The sequence below is a fragment of the Calliphora vicina genome, chromosome 3 (genome assembly GCF_958450345.1).
Source record: "Calliphora vicina chromosome 3, idCalVici1.1, whole genome shotgun sequence".
Lineage (NCBI taxonomy): Eukaryota > Metazoa > Arthropoda > Insecta > Diptera > Calliphoridae > Calliphora > Calliphora vicina.
Window position 1 is genome coordinate 46,317,643 of NC_088782.1, and position 23,443 is coordinate 46,341,085.

The following is a 23,443-nucleotide window of genomic DNA, read 5'->3' on the forward strand; positions in this document are numbered from 1 at the left end:
TTTGTAGAACTAAGGAATTAAGACATCCAATTCATTCATAGTGAATGATTATAATATATAATTTGATTTTGAAAATTGAATTAAGAATTAATTCTTTCGAAACTTGCTTTTGAATTCTAACAAAACTGAAATTTTTAAGAAAAAAAGTTTATAAAATTTGTCCTTCATACCTATTTGTCAGAAAATTTAGATTTCGGTGATAAATTGCTAAATAATTGCATTTACTACATTTTTTTTCTTATTGGCTTTTAGTCATATTAAAAACTTAACTTATAAAACAAAATTTCCATACAAAATTAGTTTTATTAACCTTTGATAAATTTAAAAATTAGTTATGAATAAGGCCTTTAATCATTATTTTCATAAAATTTTTGAATTATTAAACAATTTTTAGAAATTAAAGTGAAACCATAATAAATAAATGTTTTTATATTTTGAATTGTATACGTATTTAAGCTATTCTGATGCTTCGTTTGATATTTGCTTGGTTACTTGCTCGATAATTGCGGCTCTACCAAGCAAGAGTCATATGAGAAATAAACAACAACACCCTCTCTCCTTTTGCAGTGTGTTGTCATCGTCTCCATTCCTCCCATTAATAGTTGATGAAAACAAAAACATAAACACAACAAAAAAATAAATATATAGTTATGTATGAACTATTGTTGTTTTTTTTATGTGTGAGACTTTTCTTCCAATATCTCTCTCACTGAATAACGAAGCAGAGTAATATTTGTGTTATTACAAATTTTTTTATATTGTTTTTTTTTTTCTTATATTCAGTGTAAAGTGTTTTCATCTTTTTTTTGTTGGTTCCTCTTTGGTTGTGTGTATTTGAAGCGAACTCTTGTGTGCGTGCATCGCCCTCGACTTGATTTTAAGTTCTCATACAAAGCAACAATAGACAAAAGAAACCTAAATAACTTGTGTAAAATAAAAGAAAAAAAAAGTATTGTATACATACAGACAGTAAATAAAAACACTTTGTAATTACACAAATCTAGAGAAAAACAAGCAAATAAATAAAGTTTAGTATAAAAAGTTTATCATGCTAAATTAAACCTACGTAAATAAATAATTTATATTAACTGGAATTGAAAATTTTAAACAAAAACATAACATTAGCAATTGAAAAACTTTTTTTTATAATGTATCTGTTGTGTCGGTCTTGCTATCAAATTCGCACCTTCTAATTTTGGTTCGATATTTTGTTAATAATTTTGCTCTTTTTATAATTTTGTTATTAGTTTTATTTAAAGTAAGAGAATATCCCATGAGTTACCCTAAGAGTTGCCAATTTTCGTAGAATTTGGACACTAACAATATGTGGCGAAAAAAAAATTATTTATAATAGGTATATACAGGGAATGAACATTTTCTTTTAACTAGTTTAACTTATGCCAAAGTTTGCTAAATTTGTAATACTTCGCCGAGTGTGACACACTTTCTTTGGCTTTATACAATTTCATTACTATTTTAGTTGTTTGTTAACCACAATCTGTTTGTCTGAAATCTCTGTAATTTTTTAAAACACTTCCAAGAAATTTTTTTGTATCAGCTAATAAACACATATAGACCGAGATAGCCTCCATCTCCATTGTTGAATAAAAATGAAAGAAAAGCTTGAAACGTGGCAAAAAAATATCCAGTGTTCGGTCACTATTATCAAGTAAACACAATATGTACCTATCTAACGAATGATAGTCTTCTTATTGGATATCAATTGGTTTCAATTAACCATCAATATGTGGTCATCTTCATGTTACATTTTGAAAGCGTAACAATTTGGTTAATCCCATGCCATTGGCCAAAATGGAAACCAAAATGTTAGACCGCAGCTAAAAATGTTCAGTGTTCACCAATATTACCACGATGGTTTTCTTATTGGATATTAAAAGACAAACATTTGAGAAATCTTATCTTATTACTTCTAAATAAACGATGATTCAATGAATATTGTTCTAAACTGCTTCTCCGATATACTCCGATGAAATTGACATATCTTTGATTTCCTACAAAGAATGAAAATTCGTTTACTCAGGGTACTTCATTTAACCTCTTCCCCCAGATATTTCTGTAATCCCAGAATGATCTGTTCCTACATCATAAGAACGTTCGTTTTATCATATATCATAGGCTGTATTTTGCCTCTACACCGAGGCATTTCTGTATTGTATGACGTCATTAAGATGTCTACTCCGATTATATCCCAGAAGGATATGCTTTTGGAGTTATTCCGAGATTGAATTTGCCTTTACCGGCTACGACGCATAGTGGTGCCATTTGAGTTCTTACTTTTTAAAAATTTAAAAGACATATGATAGATAATTGATCAACCTGTGAAATGAGTTTTTGGAAAGGGTTCACCGCCTTTTAGGTGCCTACTTATGGGTTAAGCTCCCCACACACGGCTGATTTGTGAGTGCGATTTGTTCGTGTTCGACTTGTTAATGGAGCTGTGCGCGCACAAAATCACAAGTAACATCAATTAACAGGGAAAGAAAATTTAAATATTTTTGGATCGATTTAATTTTTTTGCATCGATTAACCGTATTTACCTCTATTATCCGGGATTATAAGCATTTTTTTTTCGATTATCTTTGAACAATCAATTTGAACAATGTGAATAAAACGAAAAAGGGGAATTCCCTCTATTGCATTTTCTGTTTATGAATGGTTCCGGAAGGAAAGATTTAAAGGAACTCCAATTTCTGGATTAACAGCGAAGAAAAGGCTAAAATATTTCACTCAAAATTAAATAAAAAAGCGACATTGTATTCACAAACTTAATGCTGCTACAATTTTCGTGGAAAAATTAAATGAATTTATATCAATGAAAAAACTCACCAATGAGATAATGGAGATTAAACAGAATTTTTTTGAAATTGTTTACCTGAGAGCAGTTTGCCTTAATGCTGAAAACGTTATTGTGAAAGTTTGTCCACCAAATTGGACGATATTGATCCAACTGATGGATCAGAGCAATATAGAGCCGTAAATGTCATTATCGAAAAACTATGTATTAAAAAAACTACTTAAAATTGTTATTCAATTAACCGGGAAAATTGATTATCCAGAATGCTCCTGGTCCCGACCATTACGGATAATCGAGGTCTCACTGTAATTAAAAATTTTCAATCACAAAGCTTTAGCTTTTTAAAATTTTTTTTTCGATTTTTTAAATTTATTTTTAAAGGCTTTTATTTATTATTTAAAATTATTCCAGAAAAGATTAAAAATTTTTTTTTTAAAATATTCAAAAAAATATTAAAAAATTTTTTTTTTTAAGTTAATTTTTAAATTTTTTAAAAATTTTTAGAACCCCGGCTTTTTTCAAAATTTTACATCTAGTAGAAAATGGGGCAAGGGCGGGTAGCTGGACATTTTTGCATTAGATAAAGGAATAATCAAAGACCTTATTTTGAAAATATGGCAAAGAAATTTATAGGTTTTTTATTTTCCATCAATGTTATGAAATATTGAAAAATGGATATTTGGTAAATATTGTTTTACCTTGACAAACACAAAGCAAACAGTACAATTTAAAGAATATAAATAGATCTATCAATAGAATCAAAAAGAATGAAATCCGTATGACCCGAGTTCACTCGGCCAAGGGCTATCAACTCAGCAATCACTGCTGCTGATTGATGAGTTGAACTCGGTATTACCCGAGTTCACTCGGCCAAGGGCGGTCAACTCAGTAATCACTGTTGCTACAACAAAGTTGCATACAAAAATTTTAAAATTGTTTTGCTTTCCTGTTTCTAAATCAGATCGTAAATCAAATGATTTTGGTTCTTTATCTTAATATGTATTTAATAACTTTATTTTTTTTGTTTTGTTTTGTTTGGAAATTTTTCAGTTTTTTGGAAACTAATTTAAATAACTAGGTATTTAATTTCCTAAATAAATTTGAATAGATCTGAATGAATTTGAAATTATTTTTATTAAAAACACAAACACATACCTACCTAATTAAATGTAAATGACAATTAGCCATTCTCCTGTATGCAAATAAATTCTCTTCATTAATGATTCAACGTATTTTTTCATTTGTGTTGGTATTATTCACCTCGCAACATGGCAACACTGAAACAATAAGTAAAAAAACAACAACAACAAAAAATACAATAAAGCAAAACAAGCAAAATTTCCATTGTGTAGACAATCGATGTCGTCGTTGTTCATTCGTTGGGCAGTAGTCGTATACGGTTGTTAACATTTTGCTTTTAATACTCTTTCTACATTATTTTTTTTTGTCTTGCAAAAAATAAAGAAAATTTCTACATTGAGTAATTTTGTATTCAAGAAATAATAAAAAGATATTGGTAAAAATTAAAAAAAAAAAAATATTAAAGTGTTAAAAAATATTGAAATACTTTTCATGCTCACAAAAAATTTGTACATTAAAAAAATGCAAAAAACAAAAAAAGTGAAAATACCCATAAAATCTTTATAAAAAAAAAGATTCAACAATAACGAAAAGAAGAAGCATTGATTTCATAAATATATTTTTTGTCGTCATCATGCCATCCATATATTACACACAGTCGTCGTCTACGGTTGGTTGCTGCTGCTTCATACATGTATGAACATAAATCGGGGAAAAAAAACACAAAAATAAAGGAAAAACAAAAACAACAATGTACCTATTGTATAAAGTGTAGCTAAACTAAATATGTACACAACATAATGTTCCACTGTACACACAAACAAACTCAACTTATTAAAACACAAGAGTGTAATATTGTGAATTTTTTCTTTTTGTTATTGTTATTTTTTGATATTTTTGCTGTCTACGTCGATGAATTTAACGATACCAAACTTATAACAAAAAAAAATATTTTTCTGAGCTTTTATTTCGTACTCAAATTGCTCTCTTCTTTTTGCTACACCTCTCTTCAAAAAAAAAAATAACATTTTAGTACCCTTATTTACATTTTCCTCTTACACACAATTTGTGTTGTTTTTTTTTTTTGCCATGTTGGTAGTAATAAATGCATACAAAAAAAGTGATGATGAAAATGAGCAAAACAAAAACATAAATAATATAAATAACAATAATAAACAAATGTATTAAAAACAAATACCACAACAACAGCATCACAATAAGAAATTGTATTTAAAAAAAAAAAAAATTACATTTTACAGTCATATCTATAGGTATAATCATATTAAAACGCGTTGTTCATTCGGGGACGTTTCGTTATTTATACATGCCTACCTACCTAGTTAAAAAAACAAAGTGAAAATGTCATTAACATGCGCGTGTGAGAGATGTATTAAAAAAAGTAAATAATATTATTCACTTTTTTCGTACAATATTTTGCACAAGTATGTAGTAGTAGGTATTTTCGTTTTGGCAAATAAAACCACATAAAAAGAAAAGAGCAAAACAGCCAACGACCTACGTATAATAAAAATATTGTTGTTGTGGTCATTTGTTTTGATAATATTATATTTGACGATTATTTTTTGTTGTTTAAAAAAAATATCTATTTAATTCAGTGTTGGTGCTAATTCAGTGTAAAATAAATAAAAAGCAAGCAAGCAATTAACAGCTACCGCAAATAAAAAATCCCAAGTAATTTAACAACAACAAATAAATAAAAACAAAATTCTTTTACCTACAGCCAAAGATAAAAGCAACATCATCATCAACAACAAAAATAAACAAAATTAAATGAAAAAATAAAGTGATCAACTTGTATTTGAATTATAACAACTCTCCCCTCCCTCCATCTATCTCTCTTGCAATAGATGTCTCTTATATCTACATAGGCTCTCTGGTGAGAGTATCTTTACAGTTTAATTCAAATTGTATCACAGTGTTTGTGTGTGTGTTTTATAATACTGTTAAATAAAATAAAAAAATAAATAACAGCAAATAAGAAATAATACCACAAGAATAAGTACAAAATATCAATGTATTACAAAATCGCCTTCTTCTTCCAATTGTTACAAGAAAATTAAAAACACAAGAAGAATTTTATACAAAATTTGCCACCTAAACAATTAACACTCGGAACAAACAAATAAAAAACAAATTAAACGCCTAAACGTTCGTATTAAAACGTAACAGATTAAACAACAATAAAAAAAGAAACACACACAAATATAAAAAACAATACCATTGTTGTTTGTTATCTTTGTCAATCATCCATCATTATCATACAATAATAACAACAAAAAACAACAACAACAACAACTACAATATTTAAGACCAACAATTGAGAAAATGAGGAGCTGTTGTATAGCAAACAAAATCTATGAACTATGACGCATCAATCACATCAGACTAACGGCGCTAGTTTGGAGGATTGCCATACAAACTTTTTTGCCTTGGTGAGTAGTATGTTTACATTTTTTTCTCGTTATTTTCTATACTTTCATTAGATTAACAGTGTTGACAGCAGTAACGGAAATTTTAATTTTGAAATGTACTACATTTTTCTCGGAATTTTTATTTTATAATCAAAGAAAAAACTTTAATTACACCCATTAATCTGAAGGTTTTAAAAAGTTGGTAACAATTATGTAAATATTTTTGGTGAAAAAAAAAATTTGGGGTCTTCGGAAAGTTGATTTCAATAGACTTAAGGTAGGGTCACACATGACAAATATTTGACGAAAAATACGTAACCACTAAATAAAATATATTTGAATACTTTGGATGATTCAAAACAATTTAGTTTTATTTTATTTGACGCTGTTTGATCTTACAAAACACTTGTAAGAGTAAACACGTCAAACAACTTTGTGCTAAAAATTATTATTAATAATAACGCTGATGTTATTTTCATTAAACCAAATATGCAGTCCAAATAAGGCAGAGATCTAGAAAGCCATAGAGTTGATAAAAGTACACGTCACTGAGGGGTCTGTAGTGACTATTTAGTAAGGCGACACTTAAGGCTTTGAAATGTCACTTAATGCCATTTTAGCTTAGTGGAAGACTGCAGGAGACCTCTTGACGAGTTATTGGTACACTAGTCAATTATATTGTGTTGGGTACCTGGGCAATGTAACATACTGGGAAATGAGGTAGCAGATGAACTGGCAAGATATGGCTTAGATCTAGACCAGGGTAAGGAGGGAACGGAGAGTAAGACTTCCCAGTTGTCACGAGTACAGGCTAATATTTGAAAGATTGTGTGACACCACCAACCAATCCTGCAATAGCAGGACGGATTGCCAAGTGTACAAGGCCTTTTGGACAAAACTGGATGCCAAGGCAACCAAAACACTAATTGGGTTGGATAAGTGTAGTCTCAGAATTCCGGTCACTGCTTCATAGGTAAGTGTTTATGTGGGGGATATAGAGGAGTTGGAGACAGTCGAGCACATTATTTGCAACTGCCCGAGACTACAGAGTTATAGATTTAAATGGCTAGGTAACAGATTTCTAGATGATCTTGGGAGTGTTGCTGGCAGTAAATTGAGTAACATACTAGGTTTTATCAGGGGATTAGGTTGGCTATTTAAAGTAGTATATTCTACAGAGAATTTTATTCCGTAACCAATTTTTCCTCTTGTTTTCTCCTTTTGCTATCTCTAAGACACTACCTTTCTTCTTCTTTATTTTCTTCATGTCCTCCTTTTTCAGGAAAGACATACTTTTTCTTTTTATAGGACCCTTGAAGGGAATCACAATGGACCTTATGGTCACATAGTGCACACACCTTCCGAACTAAACTAAAGACTGCTATATTCGGCCGAATACGCTTTACCAATGTACACATTAAGATGAAGATGGAAAAAACAAGTTTTTTCGCTGCAATTTCCTAATTTCTATAGGGTTATATTAAATATTGGAGAGGTCTTTCAAATTAATTTCATTTGGTATCCATATTGACTATGTACATGACTTAGTAATCGAAGCCAACAATACACAATATTTTAGTATTTCAAATGATGCAAACAAATTATTGTCTCCTCACAAAAAATTCGTAAATTGATTTGTAAGAATATTCCTATGATTAATATGAAAAATATAATATTTTACTCCATCCGTACTAGGGTTTTCAATTATTCGAATAATCGAATAAAAGATCATATTTTTTAATCTATTAATTTTTAAAATTTCCTCGATTATTTAAAGGAATTACGAGTAAAAAATATTATTCGAATAATTTAATAAAATATATTTAAAACCTGAATATTATTTTGTTGTTTTGAATAAAAATGCAAAGTTAATAATATATCCTGCAGTTAAGCAAGTAGTCAATGTATCCCTTAAAGATAGTAATTGTCACAAATGTATTATCACTTGGCGGACTCCAATTTATATGTTTTGGTCATTTGACACTTGTGTGCACTTTGTAGTGCAGAGAGAGGACAATTGGTTACTTTACATCCCAAGTAATGTAGTGTGAAGACAATTGACGCTTAAGTGTCTCTAAGTAATCAGGAGTGTAGTCGCTTTAAACGTCTTGTGAGTAATTCGTACAAACTGGTTTTATACGAATTGTGTTGATATAATTCTCATACAGTTTTTTTTTTGTTTTTGCTTAAGTCCCCTTTTACAATGCAGAAATTGAAAGGCAGACATTTTTCTCATTCTCTTTTGAACTAACCTAAACCTGTGTAATACACAATTTACCTCTTCAACCCCTCGCACACAAACTTCGTCTGTCTGCCTTTCAATTTCTGCTTTGTAAAAGGGGACTAAGTATCTGGTATCCCATGTAACAAAGCATGAAGTCAATAGTCACTTTAGTGTCTCTTAGTAACCTATGGTGAAGTCACTTTTTTTTACTGCACTTTATTATACCAACCAGAAGCGTTGACTACTTTCGATCAGCTATCAGATAGTCACAATGTAATCAAAAGGGTCAATTGGCCCCCTGCTTAGGACATGCACGTGTTAAAATAACTAGTCATGTATCTTATCAAGTAACCAGTTACAAAGCTAGTTATCTTGCTAGCTTGTAGTAACCAGTATGTGAATCCATTGCGTTGCCTACTGGAACAGCTATTAGACAGTCCCATTGTAATCAAAAGATCTAGGACATGCCCGTATTAAAATTACTAGTCAGGTGGCTATTGAAGTAACTAGCTCCCACCCTAAATGATGGATAAAAATCACAAGTTCGGTACTGTCTCCTATAACTGCTGGGATATAAATGGAAATAATAATAAATTAGAGCAGTTTAATTATATAAAGTCTCTTTAATTATTTTATGCAACAATTGTTGATAGATTCCAAATCCAAAGTATTTCTAAATTTGAAAAAATGCTTTCAGTAAATGTTATTTTAAACATTTAAATTTATCTTAGAAATACACATAATTGGTCAATTCACAAGGTCTCTTATGAATCATATTAAGCTAATTCACAAGGTGTCCTAATTTCAGAAGTACTAAAATAATAACAAGAAAAAATACGACTGTTGTGAACAACCCCTCATAACTAAGTGTGCTATTTCAAATCTAAATCAGCTGATATAAAAGACAGATACAAAATAAAACAATAACAAAAATTTTCTTTAACAATGCCAAGTGAGAAATCTAAAATAATATCCGGTTTGTGTGAAAAATACATTTTCGAGGTGGTAATGGCTGACTCAAGTAAATAAAGATTATCTTAAATTTGTTTGCATATTATTCTGCAACCACTTTTACACTTTTACGAAAACAAATTTTGTTCAAAAAATAATTGTAAACAAAAACAGCTGATTATCAGAGACCTGTGTCGAACACTTTTATCGGTGGCGGCGGCTTGTGAAAAATGGTATGGCGGCTTTGCATAATTTTTCCAGACTATAACTTTTTGACTGCGATTCTCAGTGTCGGCTCCCGAATATTATCAGCGACTCGGCGTATGCGGCTATTAGGGTTCGGCGCAGGTCTCTGCTGGTTGGTTACGACAGCACAATAAACATAGCTAACAGAGTAGTAATAGTTTAGGACATTTTTTGCTTGAATGGCAACAATAACATTTTTAAACCATTGTGAAATATTAGAACATTAACACAATATGACATGATAAGAGACCTTGTGAATTGACCAATTGTCGTAATGTCCTAATATATCACGACTCGACAGCTCGGCTTAACCGACTCTTAGGCATTCGGTGCAGGTCTCTGCTGGTTGGTTACGATAACACAATAAACATAGCATACAGAGTAGTATTATTTTAGGACATTTTTTGCTTGAAAAACAATAAAAACCATTGTGATATATGAGGACATTAGGACAATATGACATGATAAGAGACCTTGTGAATTGACCAAATATGTATACATACATGTGTGTAAAAGGCCATGTTTTTGAAAACTGAAATTAAGCAATACTGGCATCCAAAAGTTTCCATTATAATTTTGAGAAGTGCTAGGCACGGTAGTTGATTAACTATTTATGTTTCTAACTTTTTTTAACTACACCATTTCCAATTGTATTTCAGAAATTTCTAATTGTATTTCAGAAATTTCTAATTATATTTCAGAAAATTCCAATTGAATTTCAGAATATTCCAATTATATTTCAGAATTTTCCATTTATATTTCAGAATATTCCAATTATATTTCAGAAATTTCCAATTATATTTCAGAATTTTCTAATTGAATTTTAGAATATTCCAATTATATTTCAGAATTTTCCATTTATATTTCAGAATATTCCAATTATATTTCAGAAATTTCCAATTGTATTTCAGAATTTTCCAATTGTATTTCAGAAATTTCCATTTGTATTTCAGAATTTTTAATTTATACTTAAAAAGTTTCTAATTGTATTTCAGAATTTTCCAATTGTATTTCAGAAATATCCATTTGTATTTCAGAAAATTCTAATAGCAATACCAATGGATATTTCTGAAATACAAATAGAAAATTCTGAAATACAATTGGAAAATTCTGAAATACAATTAGAAAATTCTGAAATACAATTAGAAAGTTCTGAAATATAATTGGAATATTCTGAAATATAATTAGAAAATTTTGAAATATAATTAGAAATTTCTGAAATATAATTAGAAATTTCTGAAATATAAATGGAAATTTCTGAAATATAAATGGAAATTTCTGAAATTGAATTGGAATTTTCTGAAATATAATTAGAAATTTCTGAAATTGAATTGAAAATTTCTGAAATACAATTAGAAACTTCTGAAATACAATTGAAAATGGTGTAGATATGTTTCCCACCAATAAGTCCCAGCACAATCGTGTTAGTCGTAGTTTTTTACTTATATATCTGAAATTGAACCGATTTTTTTAAATTCTCGCTGACTATATCTTTAGCGACTTTTGGTATTTTGTGAAATCACTTCTGGCAACCCCATACTCTCTCTCTCTATGTATTTCTATTTTCTTTTTATGTTAGATGTAGTTTTTATATGTTTGCGTTTTATAAATTTTATAATTTTTAAGTATCATACAACTTGTTTTAAACTTGTTTGTCTAGTTTGGAATAAGAAGCAAACAACAACAACAAATACACTATTAAACGCTGTTATGTTTGTATTTGTATGTATTTTTCTTTCTTATTGTACGTACATGTGAATGAGTTTGTCAAATAATATATAAATAAATACAATAACTGTTGCACAAAACAACAAAAAAAAAGAAAAGAAAATAAAACAGAGAAACAACAACAATAACACCTATAATAACAGGTGTTGAATTTCTGTTGGTTTGCTGCAGTGCTTTTGTGTTTGTTTGTTGGTAGATTTCATTTTTTTTTCGAGTAATGTGTGTGTGATATTGACCTCCTCCTTAATCATACATAATAAATACTCTTCAAGTGTACACTAGTTATTAAATTTAAACATTTATTTATTTATTTTAACACTTTTTAGTGGGCTTGATCATGAAATTGTTTTTCTATTGAGGGTGGGTTTCTTTCTTTAAATAGCTACATAATTAATTGTATTGACTTTTAAAATATTGATATTTATACAGTTATTTTAGTTTGAATCTTCATTAATACAAATGAGGCCATCCTAAATCACATACATTTTATGTATTTCAAGGAAGTGTAATTTCCGTAATATTTAATTCAACACTAATTGGGTGTTTCCCAACAAACATTTTTTCTGATGAATTAGGTATTTTTTAAAAATAGAACGTCAACTAATTAAAACCGCGAGTGTTGACGTTTATGAATGTGCGAATTTAAGATAAAAATATTATTGATATGTACTGCGTTTTTATTGTTTATAAATTTGTTTCTGCTGTTTTTTCTCCAATTATCGAAATATTTCATTCTTTTTGAGTTCATTTTACGAACGACTGAATTTCACTTTACAAATTTTTACTTATTTAGAAGTTGTGTAGTTATTCTATAGTCAGCTAGCGGCCGCAGGTGACCTTTTTTGAAGTCAGCCGCTGCTGCCGTGTAATTTAGTCGGCGTAGGTATCTGCTTTTACGAGAACAATAAATTAACTGAACAGAAAAGTATGAGTGACAATGATTGACAAAATAATGGAAACTTTTTTGGAAAACCTATGTTCCGTAATATCAGTTTTCAAAAACATGGCATTTGATCGAGATACAGTATTGGCCATAACTTAAGCACCCCCTCAATGGATTTTTTGAAGTCATAATTTTTTTTTGATAAAAACAGCTTTTTTGGGATGTATTTTGTATATATTTTATTAACTAATATTGTTAATGTTCATTTAATATTCATTTAGTAAAAGATAATTTTATTAAAAATTAATTTAAAATGATAAATCATATAAAAACTCAAAACTCAACGGACAAAACAAAAGCACCCTCTTATAAGATGTTTAAAAATTTGACTCGGTACTGCATATTTGCAATGTGAGTTATCGGGAATCACAATGAATGGACTTAAAAATTCCAAAAGATAAAAATATAGGAAGCCGTAGTGTGCAAAATTTAAGTTTTATAGAGTTTATTGCAAAAAAACCATGACAAGGAACAAGTACTCCAGTAAATTTCAATTAAAGTTATTGAAGACTGGAAGACGGGCTTATCACTACATGAATTTAGTAAAAAATATTCAATTAACAGATCAGTTATTTCCAGGCTCGTTTCAAAATTTTTTAAGACTGGTCGATAATCTCCGGTGCATTCTGGAGGTCGTTCGCGATTTCTTGATCAAAAGAGCAATACAAAAAGATCCTACAGCATCAGCTATTCAAGTACGAACAAGTTTAAGATTATGCGTAGAAGAGTAGTAGAAGCCCGATTATTCAGCTGACGTCCAGCAAAAAAAAACATTTCTATCAGCTAAGAACAAGAAAGCTAGACTGAAATTTGCCAAAGCCCACATCGACTGGAGTGTCCAAAAATTAAAGACAGTACTGTTCCCTACCGAATCCAAATACAACTTAAAAAGTTCCGCTGGAATAAGGCATGTACGCTGACAAAAAGGAGGAAGCCTGAATCCTAGGTATTGCAAAGGAACAATTAAACATGGAGGAGGCAATGTAATGGTCTGGGGTTGCTTTTCTGGTCAAGAATTTGGGCCAAATCATAAAATTTATGGGATTATGGATCCCGTGATGTATTGAAAGCTGTAATGTTGCCTTATGCCAGTGAAGAGATGTCAATTATAGGGAGCATCCAACAGGATAACGATCCTAAGCACCCCTCCAAAGTTTGTAAGACTTGGCTTCACAGCAATAAGATTCTAGTTCTTCATTGGCCTGGTCAATCTCCCGATCTCAATCCTATTGAGAACTTGTGGCACATTGTTAATATGAAAATAAATCGTGAAAATTGTTGAAATAAGGATTGGAAATTTTCACGATTTATTTCATGCCGTTAAAATAGCCTGGGAAGGAATATCGAAAAACGCCATAAAAACATATTATCTTCTATGCCAAGAGATGTTCTTGTGCCATCCAAAACAAAGGATTTGCAACAAAAAATTAACAAAATTTTTTTTTTATAGTATATCCTTGAAGGTGTGCTTTAGTATTGTCCGTTTCATTTTCTACCTTAAAATATTTTTTGATTTTAAGTTACCTCTTATAGAAAGGTTAACTTTGAAAGTATTTATCAATACTAAACATATTAACAAATGAAAATAATACATAATAGATATTTAAAACTATGATTTTATACAAAAAAAAAGCATTGAGGGGTTGCTTTAGTTATGGCCAATACTGTAGGTGTATGAATGTTTAAGAGTTACTAATGGGAGAACATTTGCAAGACGGCCGAAGGATAAGAAACTGGACTTCAAGTACACAAATTGTCTAAGGGGAAAATGCGTTATCGCCCTGCGAAAAACCAAAAACAAATAACATTTTAACTGATCAAGATATATGAAGCCAAACACAGTTTACCAGTTACTGATGAGAGAGCATTTGTAAGACTTCCGAAGGGAAAGAACTGGACTTCAAGTACACAAATAAGAGTTAAGTTTTTCAATGGCAATATTATGATGTAGGACTGTTTTTAGGGCAAGATATGGATTCAATTCATATCATAAAAATACTATGAATGATGTCGTATATACAGTGGTTGACAAAACAATAGAAACTTTTCCAAATATTTCAATAGTTCAATGCATCGTCAATGTGTAGCAGTTATAAAAAATAAGGGATACCCAACAAAATATTGAGTTATTGCAAAGTTTAGACCAAATTTGTTAAAATAATACCTAAGTTTCCATTGTTTTGTCAATGCCGTAATAAAGAAATCTTTTAATTTTGTTTTCTCATTTTTAGAATTTAATTAATTATGTCCTTTGTTTCTTGGTAAATTAAGCTAATAAAAGTTTACAAATAAAATACTACAAAAATGTTAAAATTTTTTAAAAAATTATTTCAGATTTTAGGCCACTAATGAAATATTTTGAAAAGTTTCCAACAACTGTATGTAGATAGATTTTAAACGATTCAAAAGGATAGTTTGAAGATTCCAGCACGACAATAACCCCAAAGACTGCTCTAGGATTGTAACCGGGGTTTAAAATACAATATGTTTTGGAGTGGCCTACCCAATTACCGGGGACGATCGAATACTTATTCCAACGTGCGAGTTTTTTTGATTGTGCTCGATAACAAATGAGTTTTTATTCGAACGCTAATAAGCGTTTGAAATTTATTTCGATTACTAGTGCGAGAATTTGCCTCCAGGTCTCTTAATACAATAGAAAACCTATGGGAAATTGTAGATCCCAAAATATTGACTTGAGCTTTATCAGATGCGGTTATAAAGGAATTCCAAAAAACATATTGCGGATTTCATTTTAAATGAACCAACTTTTGAAATCGATATCGTAGTATTAACTATTATATATCGTTCCTATAAGGAGCATAGGGCCTCAACAAACACGTTCCAACGTGATTTATCATGGGCAAGTAACTTAATTTCACCCCCAACTTTTGTACATGGCAGCAACTTCGATGTCAATTTGTCGCCTCCATGTGTGTGCGGTCTTCCAATTCTACGGTTGCCCTGAGGATTCCAGTCGATGGCGTTTCTGGTGATGTCGTTAGCTGGTCTATGCAGAATGTGGCCGATCCAGTTCCACTTGCGTTTCCTCATTTCCGTTGCAAGTGGCAGTTGATTAGTTTGGGTCCACAAACTGACATTAGTGATAACATTTGGCCAGAAGATTCGAATGATTCTGCGGAGGCATTGGTTCACAAACACCTGCAGCTTATGGATATCTCGAGATGCAGCATTCCATGTTTCACAGCCATAGAGAAGGATTGACTTCAAGTTGGTGTTGAATATTTTAAGCTTCAATCGGCAAGAAAGAATTCAAGAACTCCAGACGGATTTCAGCATACCAAATGATTGTTTGGCTTTTGTGTCGCGGTTCTCAATATCCTCCTTAGAGCCACCAGTCTTTGTTATTATGCTACCCAAGTAGCTGAAGGAGTCAACACCGTCCAGTTGATGGTTTTTAATGAAGAAGTTTTCATGCCTTGATTCATTAACACGTAATGTCTTTGTTTTGCTAACATTTATCCGCAGACCAGCTTCTTCCATAATATGTGTTAGTTTCTGCAGCTTGCATGTCATATCGTTGAAGCTGTGTGTCATAACACAAATATCGTCTGCGTAATGTAGGTCGCTTAAGTATTAACTATTATTCTTATCAAAATATGTCCCAATTAGTTTAGATAGCTATTTTTCCAATCTTTCGAAAAAAAATTGATTTTCCAAAATCAAAAATTTGTTTGACCTTTTTTTCAAAATGGTCCATTTTATTTCTCAAAAAAAGCTTAGGTATTTTCCTTGAAGATATTTTTGGACGCTTAGTGGGATGTGAGTGGTATATATACCAAAATAAATATTTTGTAACTCATGACATACAATTTTTGACTTTTTGACAAAATCATAAACTTTGTTTCAAATTGGGAATTCGTGCCCATAACAATTATTATACTAATGAGGGCAACCAAAAATATGCAGTTATAAGTTAAATATGCAAAATATGGTAAAATATGCACTAACAAATCGAAGATAAAATTCTTAAAATTATGTTTATACGACGCATAGTAAAAAGTATGATTGCATATTTTTGGTTACCTGCTAATAAGACATGTCATGACATGTTTCACCACAAAAATTTTACTTGTTTAAGCCAAAATAATAATTTAAAAAAATGTTTAAGTAAAATCGTTACGCTATCTGGTTATTATGAAGTGGTGTGGTCGGTTTTTATTATGCTGGTACGAGAATAATAATTGCATTAATTCTCTTAATGGTATTATGTTTATTGGGTTAACTATAAGATCATATTATGTACAATGTATATTGTACATATTGATAAACAACATTTTTAATTAGTTTCCACATTCTCTTCCACAGTGTGAACTTGTTATTTTTTAAATGCATATAAAGTCAAACATAATTATACCTTTGAATTTCTACTTAACAATTTCAAAACAAAAAAAAAAAATATTGACATTTTGCTACGTTTCTCAAACTCAATATTATTGTAAAAAAAATATCTATATGTGTAGTGTTTTTTGTTTGTTGTTTTTATTGTGTTATCAATGATATGCCGTTTTAAAGTTGTACTCTTTTCACTTTTCTTTACAGTGGTGTGTTTGTTCTTATTCTTTTTGTTTTTACCTTTTATTTATAGTTTATATGTTTGTACATACATATATGTTTGGATGTTGGTATTTATATGTGTTTGTGTATCTGTATGTTTGTTGCATCCCAATAGAGTAGAGTTTATGAGCAGAATACTCATATGAGTCCCAGTCAACGTCACAGTTACTTATCAGGGGCATTAGTATCTGTGCATATATGAGTATGAATTTTGTTTTTTTTTTTTAAATAAATTTTAAACTGGTATAATATTTCTGTAGGTTTTCTTTTGTTGTTGTTGTTTTTATTAAACATTTTTGCCATACCTTAGTTTGTTGCTCCCCTTATTTTGATAAACCAAGAGAAGAGAGAATTTAAGTTAGAGAGTTGAGATATTCGTTAATATAGAGCAGGAAGGAATGGCAGAAATGAAAAATAAAAACAAAAATACAGAAGTGAATGAAATATCAAAGATGTGGAAATAAAAGTTAAGATAACAAAATAATGATTAATTTTTGTATTATGTACAAAAATGAATAGGTATGGAGTTATACAAATTTAGAGGCATATTATTTTCTTTGGATACCTATAATCATATCGTATCTTAAAGGCATGAAAGACTATTCTATAGAATTGTATCTGTGGAAGACTATTCTGTAGAATAGTGTCTGTGGAAGAATCTATTCTATAGAATAGTATCTGTGGATGACTGTATTCTATAGAATAGTGTCTGTGGATGACTCTATTCTATGGAATAATGTCTGTGGAAGACTCTATTCTATAGTACATATAGTCGTCAATAATTCTGTTGATCTACGTGGTTGTTACGATTATAGAATTTAGCATGAACCGTGCTGACCTTTCCCCATGCTCCTATAAATACAGTTAATAGTAGCCTCTGACTTTCTTACACAATTAAATCAGTCATGGGCATTTTTCAAAATCCACGCACGCATGCTTAGGCTACAAAATGCTGCTTGCGCGACGTACACTATAAGCTCGTTTGAATGGTTTACGATCATGAAAGGTGGTTGGCTAAGCTTTGTTGCTATTTTACCGAAATAGTAAGTCAAAATCAGTTGACGAAGGAAACTTGTCGGTACAGTGATCGTTTAAAACCTTAACAAATGTAATAAAGTTATAGTAGACTTGAAATTTAATTGTTTCTTTGAGATGGCATGCCCTCTGTGAAAGTGTGCCACGACGCGTCGTGGTGGGAGGCGTTGAATAAATAAAAAGTATACCTTGGGAAATATTGAATAAATTATAAATAATTGGTTGCTATGGTAACCGGTCTGCTGTCGTCAAGCCAGGGAAGGCCTTGAGTAAACAAATTCCGGTTGATATTGCTGTGGCCGAATTGACAATATACGAGTCTTCAGAAGCGAAGAACCAATTCTCATGGGAACGATAAATAATTGGTAATTTCGATAGATGGGCTAATTTTAAAGAAACGATCGTTATAATTTTTTAAAAAATTTTAACATTTTTGTAGTATTACAAAAAGGACATAATTAAATTCTAAAAATGAGAAAACAAAATTAACAGTTTTCTTTATTACGGTATTATTTTAACAAATATGGTCTAAACTTTGCAATAACTCAATATTTTGTTGGGTATCCCTTATTTTTTATAACTGCTACACATCGACAATGCATTGAACCAAGTAAAGAGTCAATGGTCTCCTTTGAAATATTTTGCCATTCCCTTATAACCGCCTCCGATAAATCTTCCTTCCTGGTGTAATTTTGGGTCCTTATTTTACGATCTACAATTTCCCATAGATTTTCTATGGGATTGAGATCTGGCGATTGGGCAGGCCACTTCAAAACACGTACCTCGTTGGATTTTAACCACTCGGTTACAACCCTAGAGGTGTGTTTCGGGTCGTTGTCGTGTTGGAATCTCCAAACTAGGGGCATATTTTCCACAGCGTATGGATACATAACATCGTTTAATATGGTTCTGTATCCTATACCTGTCATGGTATCTTTTATAATATGAATTGGGCCCATACCTTGCCCTGAAAAACATCCCCATACCATAATATTGCCACCACCAAACTTTACAGTCTTATTTGTGTACTTTGGATCTAATCTTTTTCCCTTTGGTCGTCTTTTAAATGTTCTCCCATCACTGCATCTTAAATTGTATTTGGATTCATCCGAAAAGAGAACAGTATTCCATTTCTGTATCGACCAGTTTAAATGATCCCTGGCAAATTGTAGACGAGCAGAACGGTTCTTTTTAGAAATGAGTGGTTTTTTGTCACAGGACGATAGCAACCAAGACCAGCCTCATTTGCCCTGCGACTAACTGTTCGGGTACTTTTTTCTAATTTTAGGCTATTAACAACCTTTCGAGGAGTTACTTTTGGAAATTTCATGAACTCTCTCGCTATTAAATTATCTTGTCTAGGAGTAGTCTTACGAGGTCTTCCACCTAAATGTTGAGTTTCTACAGAACCGGTCTCACGAAATTTCTTAATAATTTTTGAAACTGCTGATTTATTTATTGAATATTTGTCACAGATACTTTTTTGTTTTAAACCAGCTTTAAAATCGTCAATTATTTTATTTTTTAAGTCTTTACAAATCTTAACTTTAGTCATATTCGTTAACTTTGAAAAAAAGCAATTATGCGAAAAACTTAGAAAAAGAAATTGTGAAAAATTACCTGAATTTAAAAATAAAATAACTGTAAACAGGATGCTTTTTACATCGTTCTTTTAAATATTATTTTCGTTTTACACTTCTTTCTTGCGGAAGTTTAAAATTTTCCATTGTTTTGTCAGTAGCGAAATAGTGGATATTTTTAATTTTGTTCCTTATTTTCAGAATATAATTAGTTATGTTTGTTTTTCAGTTAATTTATATAAATAAAACTATACCTACAAGTAAAATACTAAAAAAAAAAATTTATTTTAAAAAAAATATTTTAAACATGGAATATTTGGAAAAGTTTCCATTGTTTTGTCAACCACTGTATATCGACCCACTAATGCCTTAGATATAAGCAGAAAACCACGACTACTTCTATTTTTGTTCCTACTTTTGACCTATTTATAATTTATATCTGGATTACTAAGTCCTTAATGAAGAAAATATGGATATCTAATGAGAGACATTTTTTAACTCGATTTTTTTTTTCATCAAACAATATACCTATGATCCTCTTAAAATTAACCTTATTTTACTTATATTAATAACTTGTTTTCGTTTTCTTTTACATTTCAGACTGATTTATGCGGTATAAAATGGCGCAAATTTGTTAACAATGAGCGACCTAATGCATCCAGTGATCCACTGGATGATCCCATATTACGCTCCTATTCACGATGCATGCAAGCTGACATTCTATGCGTTTGGAGACGTGTTCAGTCTACCAGACAAGACAACTCGGATCCAAGTGCAATGTTTGATGTGGTTAACACATCAAAAGTGCATCCACCTCTGTCACTAGCGGCCGCCAAAGAATTATGGATATTTTGGTATGGCGAAGAGCCCGATCTAACCGATTTGGTGGATGCTGAATTATTAAAAGTGGCTGGTAAGTAAAAACATGTTTAAGAAAATTATCTTTAGTTATTAGTATTTTTAAAAAAAATAATATCGTGGGTAGATTATTTAGTGGGACGATGAAAATTTCGCTTAATTTCAAGGCCATGCAGGAGGAATTTAAAATACAAATACAAACGCACATAGAGTTTTAAATGCGTGTGTATGGGTACTCAACCCACCGGCTTTTTGTATTTTTATTATTTTTTATATTTTTCTTCTACTCAATGATGAGGAACGACTTGCGTTTTCTACCACCACCACCACCATCATCACCACCTTCAACCAACCACCACACTCATGCATCCTCATGCTGCTGCTTGCTCTCTTGGTCATGTTTTTTTTCTTATAAATTTGTTATTTTATTTATTTATTTTCTTTTTATTAATTTTTCTTGTTATGCATTCACGTTTTATTTTTCATTTATTTATATTTGTTGTTGTCAAAGCTTAAGAAACAGACTAACTGCTAGTTTGTTTTGATTTCTCTATTGATTGAAAAGAAGAGAAGCAACATAAAGGAATGCAAAGAAGAAATTCAACATTTGAGAGAGTAATTGTATATGTACTTACATCTATTGCGGGTTTCCTAGTACATACATGCATATATCGATATTTTTTCCGTGATGAAATAAAAGAGTTCTGTTTGTTTTCATTTTGTATTTTGCAAAACAAACATCAAACTGCTGAAAAAATTTTTATGTATGCGGAGGTCTAGAAATACATATTGATAGTTAAAAAGTTTATGCCAAGTAAATAACCCAGTTGTTTGAATTAACTTTATCTACGTTTTGCCTGATAAGTTAAATACAATTTTCTATTTTTATATTTTTGCTTTAAATATGTATATTGATTTATTAAAGGCATGCGAAAGCAGAATTTTCAGAAGAACTCTAAGCAAAGGTGAAAATCGAATATCTTGGGTTTTATTTTTGATGGCCTTTTAAGCTCATCAGTACACCCTAATACAATCACGTACAAATTTCGTTAGAGGGACATGTTCCTCAAGACACTAGCCGGCAGAACTTGGAGAATGGATAACGAAACCGAGCTAACTACAAAACGATTGGTAGGTCAGTAGTCAAGTATACTGCGCCAGTATGGTCAACAACGTGGAGACATTTTCAAAGCTATCTTCAAATAACCTCCGAACACAGTGTTCATGAGTGTTCAATGTCATGTTCACGAAAAAGTTCCTTCTGAGATGTCCCTACCTTCGGTGACATCCGAACTTCAACATTACACATATAAGAGGAGAGCCTACAGAGGTATGTGCAGGATATTTTTGATAGAGTTGGTATATGATGGCTTTGAACGACATTTAATCATAGACGCCATTAATTCTGCGGTAGCACAATATCTTATAGATATTAAGCAAAACGCTTAATGGCTTCTGGTCCCACATAGACTGTGCCGTTCCCAACGTATGCCCAGCATGTGGTCAGGGTAGTCATGGCACCGACCACATATTTAACTGTCCAGTCAACCCTACTTCACTACGTCCAGCGAATTCTGCAATATCTGTTGTCGAACACCATCAACGTGTTCTAGTATCTGAAAGAAAAACATATTGGAATTTTCCAATCTCCCAATATTCAACCGCCTTCGATTCGCTATGTAGTGCAAAAATTAACTTCCCAATATTGCAGGCGGTAATCGTTATAAGGAATATTCAATCACTTCGCGTTCTTTCTCTTGTTATCAAAATAGCCAATATGTAGCTCACGATCATTTGAAGCTGAAATAGTTTTAATCGCAGACTGATTGTCGAAACAGCTGCGAGAAGAATTCATCACGAAAATTCAACCATAAATATTTTCGTGGAGAGATTTGCATCAATCACGATTCTCAACTCCTACATATGTCCTACAATGTCGAAATGTGTTTTCCATATAATTTATTCATCTCACGAATATGTGTTCCATCGCTGCACAAAGGGATGTTCACAATCCCTTGGCTGCGATATCGTATTAGATCGACAAATGGTCAATGAAAGATATTGTACAATATCCTGAATGTTCTGGCCATAGGGTAACATAGAGACGAGACGTAATTGTCAGAAACCTAAGTCTGTTGTCAAAAACCTATCTCTGGCAACAACAAAATACATGCTAGTCAATGTATTTTGTTTTTGTATCAGACATATGATTTGTTGTATTTTTGTTTGACAAATCGGAGTGTCTCGTCTCTATGTATAATTCTCTATGGCTCTAGCCTTCTCTGGGAGAGAATAGACCAAGACTATTGCCTCTTGGTAGGAAGTTGATTAGGCTTTTTACGGGTGTAATTACGGGGCACTATATGATTGGGCATATGTCGGAACGTATGTGTTTTCCAGGTACTCGTAACAATTACTGCAGAATTCGTTTAGATGAAAAAGAGATATAATCGTTGCATCAACTTTTGTGTGACTGTCAAACTACAGGGACGAATATAAGAGTTCTCACGGTGACCACAGGAGTTTCAAAGTTTTCGAGATTAGGGAGGGCGATTATTAATTTCTCGTGTTTAACACACAGCACATGTGAACATTTCAAAGGGCTCAATGGCCTCGATACATATTCGGATATCCTCATTGTATATCCAGTAGAATTTCGGACGGTTTACTCGCCCAGAGCTCAGCCTGAATAATGTTGCAATTGTTTGGCATCTTGAAATTTACTTCATTATTGTTGCTACAGATATCATACCCGAGAAGACGCATCGCCTGTCACGGATACTTGTTCGTGGTCGATACAGCCAAGGAAGGGAATGTGTTGTAGGCAACATTATCAGGGATATTCGGTATGTCTAGTAATCCCTTGATTTCATGTGTTCCAAGTGTTTCACAGAAACAGACACGAATATGCAACCGTTTTACACATCAAGGATTCAAGTTCCATTAACTTCCAAATAAGTTACTTTATAAATA

The 23,443-nt window shown here is 31.4% G+C and overlaps 1 protein-coding gene across 2 annotated transcripts in view; it reads left to right on the forward strand.

The window, feature by feature from the left end:
- The window catches only part of skd (mediator complex subunit skuld), a 74,839-nt gene that overhangs the window by 5,108 nt on the left and 46,288 nt on the right, over positions 1-23,443 (forward strand). For both annotated transcript variants that reach the window (XM_065506528.1, XM_065506530.1), the window contains exons 2-3: positions 5,637-6,348; positions 20,213-20,525. In XM_065506528.1, coding sequence (XP_065362600.1) covers positions 6,280-6,348; positions 20,213-20,525 — 382 coding nt within the window. In that variant the 5' untranslated portion in view covers positions 5,637-6,279. The remainder of the gene's footprint in view (positions 1-5,636; positions 6,349-20,212; positions 20,526-23,443) is intronic.